Source organism: Panulirus ornatus, chromosome 3 (genome assembly GCF_036320965.1).
Source record: "Panulirus ornatus isolate Po-2019 chromosome 3, ASM3632096v1, whole genome shotgun sequence".
Taxonomy (NCBI): Eukaryota; Metazoa; Arthropoda; class Malacostraca; order Decapoda; family Palinuridae; genus Panulirus; species Panulirus ornatus.
The window spans coordinates 35,425,736-35,443,256 of record NC_092226.1 but is presented as its reverse complement, the minus strand read 5'-3'; the positions used below and the strand labels follow the sequence as shown (position 1 = coordinate 35,443,256).

Below are 17,521 nucleotides of genomic sequence, written 5' to 3'. Positions count from 1 at the left end.
ATCATCTTGGAGAGAAAAAATGGGTATGTTTGAAGGAATAGTGGTGTCAACAGTGTTCAATGGTTGCGAGACATGGGCTATAGATAGGGTTGTATAGAGGAGGGCAGATGTGTTGGATATGAGATGTTTAAGGACAATATGTGGTGTGAGGTGGTTTGACCGATTAAGTAATGAAAGGGTAAGAGAAATATGTGGTAATGAATAGAGTGTGGTTGAGCAGAAGATGGTGTGTTGAAATGGTTTTGTCACATGGAGAGAATGAGTGAGGAAAGATTGACAAAGAGGATATATGTGTCAGAGGTGGAGGGAAGAAGTGGGAGACCAAACTGGAGGTGGAAGGATGGAGTGAAATAGATTTTGAGTGATCAGGGCCTGAACATACGGAAGGTTGAAAGGCGTGCAAGGAATAGAGTGAATTTGAACAGTGTGGTATACCGGGATCGGCGTGCTATCAGTGGATTGAACCAGGGCATGTGAAGTGTCTGGGGTAAACCATGAAAAGGTCTGTGGGGCCTGGACGTGGAAAGGGAGCTGTGGTTTCTGTGCATTACACATGACAGGTATCTGTCGTCTAATTCACCAAAAGCACAACTCCATTTCCACATCCAGGCCCCACAGACCTTTCCATGGTGTACTCCAGATGCTTCACATGCCCTGGTTCAGTCCATTGACAGTACGTCGACCCTGGTATATCACATAGCTCTAGTTCACTCTATTCCTTGTATGCCTTTCACCTTTCTGTATGTTCAGGCCCCAGTCACTCAAAGTCTTTTTCACTCTATCCTTCCACCTCCAATTTGGTCTCCTGCTTCTCCTTCTTCCCACCACCTCAGACACATTTATCCTCTTTGTCAATCTTTCCTCACTCATCCTCTCAATGTGACTAAAGCATTTCAACACACCCAATTCTGCTCCCTCAACCGCACTCTTTCTGTTTCAACACGTCTCTCTTACCCTTTCATTACTTACTCGATCAAACCACCTCACGCCACATATTGTCCTCAAACATTTCATTTCCAAGTCATCCACCCTTTTCCTCACAACTCTATCTATAGCCTATGCCTCGCTACCATATAACATTGTTGGAACCATTATTCCTCCGAACATACCCATTTTTGCTCTCCAAGATAATGTTCTTGCCTTTCACACATTCTTCAGTGCTCTCATAACCTTCGCTCCCTTCCCCACCTTGTGACTCACCTCTGCTTACATGTCCACTCCTAGATATCTAAATCACTTCACTTCCTCTAATTTTTCTCCATTGAAACTCACCTCCCAGTTAACTTGTTCCTCGACCCTACTGAACCTAATGACCTTACTCTTATTCACATTTCCTCTCAACCTTCTTCTTTCAAACACTTTACCAAACTCAGTCACCAACTTCTGTAGTTTCTCACCCAAATCAGCCACCAGCGTTGTATCATCAGCAAACAACAACTGACTCACTTCCCAAGCCCTCTCATCCAGAACCGACTGCATTATTGCCCCTTTTCACAACTCTTGCATTCACCTCCCTAGCCACCCCATCCATAAACAAATTAAAGAACCATGATGACATCAGGCACCCCTGCCACAAACCAACATTCAAGGGGAACCAATCACTTTCCTCCCTTTCTACTCGTACACATGCCTTACATCCATGATAAAAAATTTTCACTGCTTCTAGTAACTCAACTCCCTCACCATATACTCTTAAAACCTTCCACAAAGTATCTATCCACCCTGTCATATGCCTTCTCCAGATCCATAAATGCTACTTACACATCCATCTGTTTTTCTAAGTATTTCTCACATACATTCTTCAAAGGGAACACCTAATACACACATCCTCTACCACTTCTGAAACCACACTGCTCTTCCTTAATCTGATGCTTTGTACATGTCTTTACCCTCTCAATCATTACCCTTCCATATAATTTCACAGGAATGCTCCATGAACTCATGCCTCTGTAATTTGAACACTCACCTTTTATCCCCTTTGCCTTTGTACAGTAACACTATGCACGCATTCCGCCAGTCTTCAGGCACTTTACCATGATACATACATACATTGAATATCCTTACCAACCAATCAACAACACAGTCACCTCCTTTTTTTTATAAATTCCACTGCAATACCATCCAAACCCACCGCCTTGTGTGTGTGTATGTGTGTATGAGTAGATGGGCCATTCTTCATCTTTTTCCTGACGCTACCTGGCTGACGCGGGAAGTGGTGATCAAGAAAATGATAATAATGATACCCTCGCCTTTCTGCCCCAATAGCCCCATCTACCCTAACGAGGATCCTGCAGGAATCAGGTAGCTTGACACATCCACTAGTCAGGGCCACATGTTATAAAGTATTGTATTGATGTGTGCGCATCTATATGTAGAAAGTGCTGAAAAATTGAGTAGTAATTGCTTAGTGTCTTCTTTATGGTATCTGCAATGTTGGCATAAAATCTTCACACCTTCTGTTAAGAACTATTCTCCAACTGTTATTTATGCATGGTATCACTGTATACCGAGCTTTATGGGAAAATTCTCAAATTTATGTCTTTTATAGGGCAACTGCTCAGTTGTCATTCATGTTTCGACGCCTTGAGAGCAGTAGTCGTCGTGTGTCTGTGGTTAGTGATATGGTTGGTGGACGACGGCCATCAGCAACATCCAGTATCTTCACCTACAGTAGAGAAGGTGGCCTAAGATTCTTCAATCCAATATTCAACCAATCAATGGCAGTAAGTATTTTACATGTAAAGCAGTTAGGAAATGATAAGTTGTTTACTTCATGATATTGCTCTGTTTAGTGTCTCCTGACGTTATGCTTATGGAAGTTGTTAAAGGTCTGTTCTTTAGAATGTGAGGTAAAAGTCCCATAAAATATTGTAATTTACAACATGTCAAAGTCATTGATACCAACATGAGCAGATTTGGATTTGGTTCTATTTGTTTTGAAAGCTGTATGTAACTTGGCAGTAATTAGTTTTATGAATTATCAGTCTTTAAAACAATTTTTATTGGTAAATAATGCCTTTTCATTATGTGCAACATCATTTTTAGCTACCATTACTTTATTTTTCTTTCTTCTGTGTAATTATTTGCAGTCATCAGTAATTTACTCACCTCCAGAAACGAAAATAGTCTTTGTGTGATAGAAACACCAGTAGATGTGATGTTTTACATTATTCCTTGTTTTTTCTAAATAATGTCCCAGAGGGAATGAGCATCAGAGATATAGATTGTTAAATAGAAAGACAGATAGAATGTCCTTATGTGCTGACCATAAATTATCTGTGTATCCCTGATTTTCCAGAAAAAAGTACTTTTTCATACTTGTCTGCCATTTCCTGCATCCACAAGGTAGCACCAGGAACAGACAAAGAAAGGCCTCATTTGTTGACATCCATTCTCTAGTTGTTATGTGCAGTGCACCTAAACCACAGCCTCCTAACCATAACCAGGCACCATAAATCTTTAAATGCTTTCCCTTGGCTGCTTCAAATGCCCTGGTTCAGTTCAATGACAGCACATTGCCCCAAGTATATCACAGTATTCTATTTCACTTTCTCATGCATGCCTTTCACCCTCTGCCATATTCATACTCCAATTATTCAAATTTTTTTCACTTCATCCTTCCATCTCCAATTTGCTCACCCCTTTTGCTTTTTCCCTCTACTTATGACATTCACATTTGTTAATCTCTCCTTGCATCCAAATCATTTCAGCACATTCTTTTCAGCTCTGTCACCCACACTCTTCCTATTACCATACCTCTCTCTTACACTTTTATTTCATGCTTGATCAAACCACCTCCCACTACATGTTGTCCTCAAACATTCTAGCAGATCTACCCTCCCCGCACATCCTCATCTCTAACCCATGCCTTGCATCCATACAACATTGTTGGGGCTACCGTATCTTCAAATATACCCATTTTTGCCGTGCAAGATAATGACCTCTTTTTCCACACATTCCTCAGTGCTCCCAGAACCTTTGCCCTCTCACCTATCCTATGACTCATGTCTGCTTCCATGATCCTTTTTGCTACCATGTCCACCCCTGGGTATCTAAAACACTTCACTTCCTACAGATTTTCACCATTCAGCCGTACATCCCAGCTAACCTGTCACTTTCTTTGTCTTGCTAAACCTAATAACCTAGCTTTTATTTCCATGTACGCTCATCTTCCTTTCAAACACTCTCCAAAACTCAGTCACCAGCTTCTGCAGTTTGTCACTTGATTCTGCCACCAGTGCTGTGTCATCAGCAAATAACAAACTGACTTCTCAGCCCCCCTCAGCGCAAGGAAACAGACGAAGAATGGCCCTACCACTTGTATACACACATATATATTTTTTTTATTATTATACTTTGTCGCTGTCTCCCGCGTTTGCGAGGTAGCGCAAGGAAACAGACGAAAGAAATGGCCCAACCCACCCCCATACACATGTATATACATACGTCCACACACGCAAATATACATACCTGCACAGCTTTCCATGGTTTACCCCAGACGCTTCACATGCCTTGATTCAATCCACTGACAGCACGTCAACCCCGGTATACCACATCGATCCAATTCACTCTATTCCTTGCCCTCCTTTCACCCTCCTGCATGTTCAGGCCCCGATCACACAAAATCTTTTTCACTCCATCTTTCCACCTCCAATTTGGTCTCCCTCTTCTCCTCGTTCCCTCCACCTCCGACACATATATCCTCTTGGTCAATCTTTCCTCACTCATCCTCTCCATGTGCCCAAACCACTTCAAAACACCCTCTTCTGCTCTCTCAACCACGCTCTTTTTATTTCCACACATCTCTCTTACCCTTACGTTACTCACTCGATCAAACCACCTCACACCACACATTGTCCTCAAACATCTCATTTCCAGCACATCCATCCTCCTGCGCACAACTCTATCCATAGCCCACGCCTCGCAACCATACAACATTCTTGGAACCACTATTCCTTCAAACATACCCATTTTTGCTTTCTGAGATAATGTTCTCGACTTCCACACATTCTTCAAGGCCCCCAGAATTTTCGCCCCCTCCCCCACCCTATGATCCACTTCCGCTTCCATGGTTCCATCCGCTGCCAGATCCACTCCCAGATATCTAAAACACTTCACTTCCTCCAGTTTTTCTCCATTCAAACTCACCTCCCAATTGACTTGACCCTCAACCCTACTGTACCTAATAACCTTGCTCTTATTCACATTTACTCTTAACTTTCTTCTTCCACACACTTTACCAAACTCAGTCACCAGCTTCTGCAGTTTCTCACATGAATCAGCCACCAGCGCTGTATCATCAGTGAACAACAACTGACTCACTTCCCAAGCTCTCTCATCCCCAACAGACATCATACTTGCCCCTCTTTCCAAAACTCTTGCATTTACCTCCCTAACAACCCCATCCATAAACAAATTAAACAACCATGGAGACATCACACACCCCTGCCGCAAACCTACATTCACTGAGAACCAATCACTTTCCTCTCTTCCTACACGTACACATGCCTTACATCCTCGATAAAAACTTTTCACTGCTTCTAACAACTTTCCTCCCACACCATATATTCTTAATACCTTCCACAGAGCATCTCTATCAACTCTATCATATGCCTTCTCCAGATCCATAAATGCTACATACAAATCCATTTGCTTTTCTAAGTATTTCTCACATACATTCTTCAAAGCAAACACCTGATCCACACATCCTCTACCACTTCTGAAACCACACTGCTCTTCCCCAATCTGATGCTCTGCACATGCCTTCACCCTCTCAATCAATACCCTCCCATATAATTTACCAGGAATACTCAACAAACTTATACCTCTGTAATTTGAGCACTCACTCTTATCCCCTTTGCCTTTATACAATGGCACTATGCACGCATTCCGCCAATCCTCAGGCACCTCACCATGAGTCATACATACATTAAATAACCTTACCAACCAGTCAACAATACAGTCACCCCCTTTTTTAATAAATTCCACTGCAATACCATCCAAACCTGCTGCCTTGCCGGCTTTCATCTTCCGCAAAGCTTTCACTACCTCTTCTCTGTTTACCAAATCATTTTCCCTAACCCTCTCACTTTGCACACCACCTCGACCAAAACACCCTATATCTGCCACTCTATCATCAAACACATTCAACAAACCTTCAAAATACTCACTCCATCTCCTTCTCACATCACCACTACTTGTTATCACCTCCCCATTTGCGCCCTTCACTGAAGTTCCCATTTGCTCCCTTGTCTTACGCACTTTATTTACCTCCTTCCAGAACATCTTTTTATTCTCCCTAAAATTTAATGATACTCTCTCACCCCAACTCTCATTTGTTTAATTTGTTTATGGATGGGGTTGTTAGGGAGGTGAATCCAAGAGTTTTGGAAAGAGGGGCAAGTATGCAGGCTGTTGTGGATGAGAGAGCTTGGGAAGTGAGTCAGTTGTTGTTCGCTGATGTCAGCGCTGGTGGCTGATTCATGTGAGAAACTGTAGAAGCTGGTGACTGAATTTGGTAAAGTGTGTGAAAGAAGAAAGCTGAGAGTAAATGTGAATAAGAGCAAGGTTAATAGGTACAATAGGGTTGAGGGACAAGTTAACTGGGAGGTTAGTTTGAATGGAGAAAAACTGGAGGAAGTGAAGTGTTTTAGATATCTGGGAGTGGATTTGGCAGCGGATGGAACCATGGAAGCAGAAGTGAATCATAGGATGGGGCAGGGGGTGAAAGTTCTGGGAGCATTGAAGAATGTGAGGAAGTCAAGAACATTATCGGAAAGCAAAAATGGGTATGTTTGAAGGAATAGTGGTTCCAACAATGTTATATGGTTGTGAGGCATGGGCTCTGGATAGAGTTGTGCGGAGCATTCTGGATGTGCTGGAAATGAGATGTTTGAGGACAATATGTGGTGTGAGATGGTTTGATAGAGTAAGTAATAATAGGGTAAGAGAGATGTGTGGTGATAAAAAGAGTGTGGTTGAGAGAGCAGAAGAGGGTGTTTTGAAATGGTTTGGTCACATGGAGAGAATGAGTGAGGAAAGATTGACCAAGAGGATATATGTGTCAGAGGTGGAGGGAACGAGAAGAAGTGGGAGCCTAAATTGGAGGTGGAAAGATGGAGTGAAAAAGATTTTGAGTGATCGGGGCCTGAATGTGCAGGAGGGTGAAAGGCATGCAAGGAATAGAGTGAATTGGAATCATGTGGTATACCGGGGTCGACGTGCTGTCAATGGATTAAACCAGGGCATGTGAAGCATCTGGTGTAAACCATGGAAAGTTCTGTGGGGCCTGGATGTGGAAAGGGAGCTCTGGTTTCAGTGCATTATTACATGACAGCTAGAGACTGAGTGTGAAGGAATGTGGCCTTTGTTGTCTTCTCCTATCGCTACCTCGCGCACATGAGGGTGGAGGGGGTTGTTATTTCATGTGTGGCGGGGTGGCGATGGGAATGAATATAGGCAGACAGTATGAACTATGTACATGTGTATATATGTATATGTCTGTGTGTGTGTGTATATATATATATATATATATATATATATATATATATATATATATATATATATATATATATATATATGCAATTGAGTGGGAGAAGTATAAAAGAAAGAGACAGGAGGTCAAGAGAAAGGTGCAAGAGGTGAAAAAAAAGGGCAAATGAGAGTTGGGGTGAGAGACTATCAGTAAATTTTAGGGAGAATAAAAAGATGTTCTGGAAGGAGGTAAATAGGGTGCGTAAGACAAGGGAGCAAATGGGAACTTCAGTGAAGGGCGTAAATGGGGAGGTGATAACAAGTAGTGGTGATGTGAGAAGGAGATGGAATGAGTATTTTGAAGGTTTGTTGAATGTGTCTGATGACAGAGTGGCAGATATAGGGTGTTTTGGTCGAGGTGGTGTGCAAAGTGAGAGGGTTAGGGAAAATGATTTGGTAAACAGAGAAGAGGTAGTAAAAGCTTTGCGGAAGATGAAAGCCGGCAAGGCAGCAGGTTTGGATGGTATTGCAGTGGAATTTATTAAAAAAGGGGGTGACTGTATTGTTGACTGGTTGGTAAGGTTATTTAATGTATGTATGACTCATGGTGAGGTGCCTGAGGATTGGCGGAATGCGTGCATAGTGCCATTGTACAAAGGCAAAGGGGATAAGAGTGAGTGCTCAAATTACAGAGGTATAAGTTTGTTGAGTATTCCTGGTAAATTATATAGGAGGGTATTGATTGAGAGGGTGAAGGCATGTACAGAGCATCAGATTGGGGAAGAGCAGTGTGTTTCAGAAGTGGTAGAGGATGTGTGGATCAGGTGTTTGCTTTGAAGAATGTATGTGAGAAATACTTAGAAAAGCAAATGGATTTGTATGTAGCATTTATGGATCTGGAGAAGGCATATGATAGAGTTGATAGAGATGCTCTGTGGAAGGTATTAAGAATATATGGTGTGGGAGGCAAGTTGTTAGAAGCAGTGAAAAGTTTTTATCGAGGATGTAAGGCATGTGTACGTGTAGGAAGAGAGGAAAGTGATTGGTTCTCAGTGAATGTAGGTTTGTGGCAGGGGTGTGTGATGTCTCCATGGTTGTTTAATTTGTTTATGGATGGGGTTGTTAGGGAGGTAAATGCAAGAGTCTTGGAAAGAGGGGCAAGTATGAAGTCTGTTGGGGATGAGAGAGCTTGGGAAGTGAGTCAGTTGTTGTTCGCTGATGATACAGCGCTGGTGGCGGATTCATGTGAGAAACTGCAGAAGCTGGTGACTGAGTTTGGTAAAGTGTGTGGAAGAAGAAAGTTAAGAGTAAATGTGAATAAGAGCAAGGTTATTAGGTACAGTAGGGTTGAGGGTCAAGTCAATTGGGAGGTGAGTTTGAATGGAGAAAAACTGGAGGAAGTGAAGTGTTTTAGATATCTGGGAGTGGATCTGTCAGCGGATGGAACCATGGAAGCGGAAGTGGATCATAGGGTGGGGGAGGGGGCGAAAATTTTGGGAGCCTTGAAAAATGTGTGGAAGTCGAGAACATTATCCCGGAAAGCAAAAATGGGTATGTTTGAAGGAATAGTAGTTCCAAGAATGTTGTATGGTTGCGAGGCGTGGGCTATGGATAGAGTTGTGCGCAGGAGGATGGATGTGCTGGAAATGAGATGTTTGAGGACAATGTGTGGTGTGAGGTGGTTTGATCGAGTAAGTAACGTAAGGGTAAGAGAGATGTGTGGAAATAAAAAGAGCGTGGTTGAGAGAGCAGAAGAGGGTGTTTTGAAATGGTTTGGGCACATGGAGAGAATGAGTGAGGAAAGATTGACCAAGAGGATATATGTGTCGGAGGTGGAGGGAACGAGGAGAAGAGGGAGACCAAATTGGAGGTGGAAAGATGGAGTGAAAAGGATTTTGTGTGATCGGGGCCTGAACATGCAGGAGGGTGAAAGGAGGGCAAGGAATAGAGGGAATTGGAGCGATGTGGTATACAGGGGTTGACGTGCTGTCAGTGGATTGAATCAAGGCATGTGAAGCGTCCGGGGTAAACCAAGGAAAGCTGTGTAGGTATGTATATTTGCGTGTGTGGACGTGTGTATGTACATGTGTATGGGGGGGGTTGGGCCATTTCTTTCGTCTGTTTCCTTGCGCTACCTCGCAAACGCAGGAGACAGCGACAAAGTATAAAAAAAAAATATATATATATATATATATATATATATATATATATATATATATATATATATATATATATATATATATATATGTATTCGTTGAGATGTTTCAGTATGTATATTTGCATGTGAGGACATGTATGTATATGCATGTGTTTGTGGGTAGCTTGGGCCATTCTTTCGTCTGTTTCCTTGCGCTACTAATGCGGGAGACAGCGACAAAGCAAAATAAATAAATAAATAGATGGATTAAAAAGCGAGATATACATAAGTATACGTATGTAAGTAGGAGAGATGGCCAGAGAGTGTTATTGGATTACGTGTTAATTGACAGGCACGCAATAGAGAGACTTTTGGATGTTAATGTGCTGAGAGGTGCAACTGGAGGGGTGTCTGATCATTATCTTGTGGAGGCTAAGGTGAAGATTTGTATGGGTTTTCAGAAAAGAAGAGTGAATGTTGGGGTGAAGAGGGTGGTGAGAGTAAGTGAGCTTGGGAAGGAGACTTGTGTGAGGAAGTACCAGGAGAGGCTGAGTACAGAATGGAAAAAGGTGAGAACAATGGAAGTAAGGGGAGTGGGGGAGGAATGGGATGTATTTAGGGAATCAGTGATGGATTGCGCAAAAGATGCTTGTGGCATGAGAAGCGTGGGAGGTGGGTTGATTAGAATGGGGAGTGAGTAGTGGGATGAAGAAGTAAGATTATTAGTGAAAGAGAAGAAAGAGGCATTTGGACGATTTTTGCAGGGAAAAAATGCAATTGAGTGGGAGATGTATAAAAGAAAGAGACAGGAGGTCAAGAGAAAGGTGAAAGAGGTGAAAAAGAGGGCAAATGAGAGTTGGGGTGAGAGAGTATCATTAAATTTTAGGGAGAATAAAAAGATGTTCTGGAAGGAGGTAAATAAAGTGTGTAAGACAAGGGAGCAAATGGGAACTTCAGTGAATGGGGCTAATGGGGAGGTGATAACAAGTAGTGGTGATGTGAGAAGGAGATGGAGTGAGTATTTTGAAGGTTTGTTGAATGTGTTTGATGATAGAGTGGCAGATATAGGGTGTTTTGGTCAAGGTGGTGTGCAAAGTGAGAGGGTTAGGGAAAATGATTTGGTAAACAGAGAAGAGGTAGTAAAAGCTTTGCGGAAGATGAAAGCCGGCAAGGCAGCAGGTTTGGATGGTATTGCAGTGGAATTTATTAAAAAAGGGGGTGACTGTATTGTTGACTGGTTGGTAAGGTTATTTGATGTATGTATGACTCATGGTTAGGTGCCTGAGGATTGGCGGAATGCGTGCATAGTGCCATTGTACAAAGGCAAAGGGGATAAGAGTGAGTGCTGAAATTACAGAGGTTAGGTTAGGTTAGGTTTTTTGGGCTAAAAATTCTCTGAACTATTACCTGCAATTCAATAATTTTTCTTCTTGTGAGGATACTTGATTTGTTACAAAATCTTAGTATAAGGTCTCTTTTCCATGTTGAATTCGAATATAGTACTGATTATATCTTTGGGACATTAAGGTCTGTAAATAAGTAATTAATTGTTACTCTTTTAGAAGATTCTATGATTATTCAGTTCATATATAATGGAAATGTGTCACCTTGGGGAAGCATTTTGGGATAGTTTCTGTGATAATTTCAAGTATTGAAGCTTTTTATGATGTATTTCATTTTTAAAACAAAAGTTTTGGGCTAAAATTCCTGAACCATTACCAGCAATTTTTTGGTATTTTTGTTATGGTAATAGTTTTGCTTGAAAACCTCAGTATACATACAATTTTTCATGGTGAATTCCAATAAGGGTTGAAACATATGTTGGGGGGAACATTAAGGCCTGTAAATAATAAGGATTGTTACTTTTTCCCTTTTGTTAACCCCTTTCTACATTTCAATATAAACTTTTGTCTAAGACTAAAGCTTCCAACATAAAAAAAAGAGTATCAGTAAACATGGGGGAGAATAAGATGTTTTTGAAGGAGGTTAATGGTTTGAGGAAAATCTGGAGAACAAATGCACACATCAGTGAAAGGAGTAGTTGGAGATGTGGTAATAGGATGTGATGAGATGGAGATGAGATGTAGTGAGTATCCTGAAGGACTGTTTAATGGACTTGATGGGATAGCAGATGTAGGATATTAGGTGTGTGAGGTGAGAGGGTCATGGAAAGTGGTTTGTTGAAGGAAGAAAAGGTTAAAGCTGTGTTTTAGATGAAAATGTGGCAAAGTGGCTGGTATTGCAGTGGAATTTGACTGGTGTTGCTGACCAGCTAGTTAGGATTTTCAGTGATTGTATGGATCATGGTGAGGTGCCTGAGGATTAGCAGAATGCATGTATGGTGCCACTGTATAAAGGCAAAGGGAATAAAGGTGACTGTTCAAACTACAGAAGTATAAGTTAGTTGAGTAAGTTGTATGGGAGAGTGGTGATTTAGAGAGTGAAACAGGAGGAGTCAAGCAGGGAGTGCTCATCCTCCTCAAAGGCTCAGATTGGGGTGGCTGAATGGGTGTGTGTGGATGTAACTAAGATGAGATAGGTAATATGTTTGAGGAAAGGAACCTGGATGTTTTGGCTCTGAGTGAAACGAAGCTCAAGGGTAAACGGGAAGAGTAGTTTGGAAATGTCTTGGAAGTAAAGTCAAGGGTTGGTGAGAGGACAAGAGCAAAGGAAGGAGTAGCACTACTCCTGAAGCAGGAGTTGTGGAAGTATGTAATAGAGTGTAAGAAAGTAAATTCTAGATTGCTGTGGGTAAAACTGAAAGTGGATTGAGAGAGATAGATGATTATTGGTGCCTATGCACCTGGTCATGAGAAGAAAGATCATGATAGGCAAGTGTTTTGGGAGCAGCTGAGTGAGTGTGTTAACACCTTTGACACATGAAAGCAGGTTATAGTGATGGGTGATTTGAATGAGAAGGTGAGTAAAGTGGCAGTTGAGGGTATAATTGGTGTACATGGGGTGTTCAGTAAAGGGAAATGGTAAAGAGTTTGTGGATTTGTGTGCTTAAAAAGGACTGGTGACTGGGGATACCTGGTTTAAAAAGAGATGTACATAAAGTATACATAAGTTAGTATGAGAGATGGTTGAAGGTTGTTATTGGATTACATGTTAATTGATAGACATGTAAAACAGAGACTTTTGGATGTTAATGTGCTGAGAGGGATGTCTGATCACTATCTAGTGGAAGCGAAAGTGAAGATTTGTAGAGGTTTTCAGAAAAGAATATAGAATGTTAGGAAGAAGAGAGTGGTGAGAGTAAGTGAGCTTGGAAAGGAGACTTGTGTGAGGAAGTACCGGGAGAGATTGAGTGTAGAATGGCAAAAGGTGAGAGCAAATGACATGAGGGGAGGGGGGAGAAATGGAATGTATTTAAGGAAACAGTGATGGCTTGTGAAAAAAAAGAAAAAAAGTGGGAGGTGGGCAGATTAGAAAGGGTAGTGAGTGGTGGGATAAAGAAGTAAGGTTGTTAGTGAAAGAGAGGCAGTGCAAATGACTGGGAAGTGTAGAAAAGAAAGAGGCAGGAGGTCAAGAGAAAGGTGCAAGAGGTAAGAAAGAGGGCAAATGAGAGTTGGGGTGAAAGAGTATCATTAAATTTTAGGGAGAATATAAAAGATGTTTTGGAAGGAGGCAAATAATGTGCATAAGACAAGAGAACAAATGGGAACACCGGTGAAGGGGCAAATGGGGTGGTAATAACAAGTAGTGATAAAAAGAGAAGGAGATGGAATGAGTATTTTGAAGGTTTGTTTAATATGTTTGATGATAGAGTGGCAGATATAAGGTGTTTTGGTTGGGGTGGTGTGCGAAGTGAGGGGGTCAGGGAGAATGGTCTTGGTAAACAGAGAAGAGGTAGTGAAAGCTTTGCAGAAGATGAAAGCTGGCAAGGTGGGAGGTTTGGATGGTATTGCTGTAGAATATATTAAAGGGGGTTGACTTTGTTGTTGATTGATTGGTAAGGATACTCATTGCATGTAGGGATCATGGTGAAGTGCTTGAGGACTGGCAGAATGCATGCATAGTGCCATTGTACAAAGGCAATGGGGATAAAGGTGTGTTCAAATTACAGAGGCATAAGTTTGTTGAGTATTCCTGGGAAATTATATGGGAGGGCATTAACTGAGAGGGTAAAGGTATGTACAGAGCATCATATTGAGGAAGAGCAGTGTGGTTTCAGAGGCGGCAAAGGATGTGTGGATCAGGTGTTTGCTTTGAAGAATGCATTTGAGAAATACTTAGAAAAACAGATGGATTTGTATGTAGCATTTATGGATCTGGAGAAGGCATATGATATGGTTGATTGAGATGCTTTGTGGAAGGTTTTAGAAGTATATGGTATAGGAGGTAAGTTGCTAGAAGCAGTACAAAGTTTTTACCAAGGATGTAAAGCATGTGTACAAGTAGGAAGAGAGGAAAGTGATTGGTTCCCAGTGAATGTCTGTTTGCGGCAGGTGTGTAGGTGTGTGTGATGTCTCCAAGGTTGTTGAATTTGCTTATGGACGGGATGATTTGGGAGGTGAATACAAGAGCTTTGTAGAGAGGGGCAACTGTGCACTCTGTTGGGGATGAGAGGGATTGAGAAGTGATTCAATTGTTGTTCGCTGATGATACAGCTCTGGTGGCTGATTCAGGTGAGAAATTGCACTGAGCTTGGTAAAGTGTATGAAAGGAGAAAGTTGAGAGTAAATTTGAATAAGAGAAGGTTATTAGGTTCAGTATGGTTGAAGGACAAGTTAATTGGGAGGTAAGTTTGAATGAAGAAAAAGTGGAGGAGGTGAAGTATTTTAGACATCTGGGAGTGGACTTAGCAGCAGATGGAAACATGAAAGTGGAAGAGAGTCTCAGGGTGGGGGAGGGGGCGAAGGGTCTGGCAGTGATGAAGAATGTGTGAAATGCAAGAAACTTATCTGAGAGAGCAAAAAGGGTATGTTTGAAGGAATAGTGGTTCCAACAATGTTATATGGTTGTGAGGCATGGGCTATAGACAGGGTTGTGTGGAGGAAGGTGGACGAGTTAGAAATGAAAAGTTTGAGGACAATATTTGGTGTGAGGTGGTTTGATCGATTAAGTAATGATGGAATAAATGAGATGCGTGGTGGTAAAGAGTGTGGTTGAGAGAGCAGAAGAGGGTGTGTTGAAATGGTTAGGACACATGGAGAGAATGAGAGGAAAGATTGACAAAGAAGGTATATGTGTCAAAGGTGGAGGGAACAAGGAGAAGCAGGAGACAAAATTAGAGGTAAAAGGATGGAGTGAAAAAGATTTTGAGCAATCGAGGCCTGAACATACAGGAATATGAAAGGCATGCAAGGAATAGAGTGAACTGGAACGATGTGGTATACTGGGGTCAGCGTGCTGTCAATGGACTGAACTAGGGCATGTGAAGCACCTGGGGAAAACCATGGAAAGTGTGTGGGGCCTGGATGTGGAAAGGGAGCTGTGGTGGAAGGATGCAGTGAAAAAGATTTTGAGTGATCGGGGCCTGAACATACATGAGGATGAAAGGCGTGCGATGAATAGAGTGAACTGGAACAATGTGGTATCCTGGGGTCGACATGCTGTCAACGGACTGATCCAGGACTGGTCCAGGGCATGTGAAGCAGCTGAGGTAAGAAACGGAAAGTATGTGGGGTCTGGATGTGGTATCGGTGCATTACACATGGCAGCTAGAGACGGGAGCTGTGGTATCAATGCATTACACATGACAGCTAGAGACTGAGTGTGAACAAACGTGGCATTTTTGACTTTTCCTGGCGTTACCTCGCTGAAGTATGTGTGTGTGTGTGTGTGTGTGTGCTATTTCCTTTGTGGCGAGGGGGTGACGAGAATGGATGTAGGCAGCAAGTGCAAATATGTACATGTGTATATGTCTGTGTATGTATATGTATGTATTTGTTGATATGTATTATTATTTTATTATTTTGCTTTGTCGCTGTCTCCCGCGTTAGCAAGGTAGCGCAAGGAAACAGACGAAAGAATGGCCCAACCCATCCACATACACATGTATATACATACACGTCCACACACGCAAATATACATACCTATACATCTCAACGTATACATATATATACACACACAGACATATACATATATACACATGTACATAATTCATACTGTCTGCCTTTATTCATTCCCATCACCACCCCACCACACATGAAATAAAAACCCCCTCCCCCTCATGTGTGTGAGGTAGTGCTAGGAAAGGACAACAAAGGCCACATTCCTTCACACTCAGTCTCTAGCTGTCATGTAATAATGCACCGAAACCACAGCTCCCTTTCCACATCCAGGCCCCACAGAAATTTCCATGGTTTACCCCAGATGCTTTACATGCCCTGGTTCAATCCATTGACAGCACGTCGAACCCAGTATACCACATCGTTCCAATTCACTCTATTCCTTGCATGCCTTTCACCCTCCTGCATGTTCAGGCCCCGATCACTCAAAATCTTTTTCACTCCATCTTTCCACCTCCAATTTGGTCTCCCACTTCTCCTCGTTCCCTCCACCTCTGATACATATCTCCTCTTGGTCAATCTTTCCTCACTCATTCTCTCCATGTGACCAAACCATTTCAAAACACCCTCTTCTGCTCTCTCAAACACACTCTTTTTATTACCACACATCTCTCTTACCCTATTATTACTTACTCGATCAAACCACCTCACACCATATATTGTCCTCAAACATCTCATTTCCAGCAAATCCACCCTCCTGTGCACAACTCTATCCATAGCCCACGCCTCACGACCATATAACATCGTTAGAACCACTATTCCTTCAAACATACCCATTTATGCTTTCCGAGATAATGTTCTCGACTTCCACACATTCTTCAATGCTCCCAGAAATTTCGCCCCCTCCCCCACCCTATGATTCACTTCAGCTTCCATGGTTCCATCCGCTGCCAGATCCACTCCCAGATATCTAAAACACTTCACTTCCTCCAGTTTTTCTCCATTCAAACTTTCCACATCCAGGCTTCACAGAACTTTCCATGGTTTACCCCAGATGCTTCACATGCCCTGGTTCAATCCATTGACAGCACGTCGACCCCGGTATACCACATCGTTCCAATTCACTCTATTCCTTGCACACCTTTCACCCTCCTGCCTGTTCAGGCCCCTATCACTCAAAATCTTTTTCACTCCATCTTTCCACCTCCAATTGGGTCTCCCACTTCTCGTTCCCTCCACCTATGACATATATCCTCTTGGTCAATCTTTCCTCACTCATTCTCTCCATGTGACCAAACCATTTCAAAACACCCTCTTCTGCTCTCTCAACCACACTCTTTTTATTACCACACATCTCTCTAACCCTATTATTACTTAGTCGATCAAACCACCTCACACCACATATTGTCCTCAAACATCTCATTTTCAGCACATCCACCCTCCTGCGCACAACTCTATCCATAGCCCACACCTCGCAACCATAAAACATTGTTGGAGCCACTATTCCTTCAAACATACCCATTTTTGCTTTCCAAGATAATGTTCTCGACTTCCACACATTCTTCAAGGCTCCCAGAATTTTCGCCCCCTCCCCCACCCTATGATTCACTTCCGCTTCCATGGTTCCATCTGCTGCCAAATATCTAAAGCACTTCACTTCCTCCAGTTTTTCTCCATTCGAACTTACCTCCCAATTGACTTAACCCTCAACCCTACTGTACCTGATAACCTTGCTCTTATTCGCATTTACTCTCAACTTTCTTCTTTCACACGCTTTATCAAACTCAGTCAACAGCTTCTGCAGTTTCTCACATGAATCAGCCACCAGTGCTGTATCATCAGCAAACAACAACTGACTTACTTCCCAAGCTCTCTTATCCACAACAGACTGCATCCTTACCCCTCTTTCCAAAACTCTTGCACTCACCTCCCTAACAACCCCATCCATATACAA

The 17,521-nt window shown here is 42.2% G+C and overlaps 1 protein-coding gene across 5 annotated transcripts in view; it reads left to right on the top strand.

Moving 5' to 3' along the window:
* LOC139762069 (uncharacterized) overlaps positions 1-17,521 on the top strand; it is a 455,708-nt gene that overhangs the window by 181,224 nt on the left and 256,963 nt on the right. For all 5 annotated transcript variants that reach the window (XR_011715680.1, XM_071686826.1, XM_071686827.1 and 2 more), the window contains one exon: positions 2,549-2,723. Coding sequence is in view for 4 of the 5 variants with exons in the window: in XM_071686826.1 (XP_071542927.1) it covers positions 2,549-2,723 (175 nt within the window). In the remaining variant the exon portion in view is untranslated. The remainder of the gene's footprint in view (positions 1-2,548; positions 2,724-17,521) is intronic.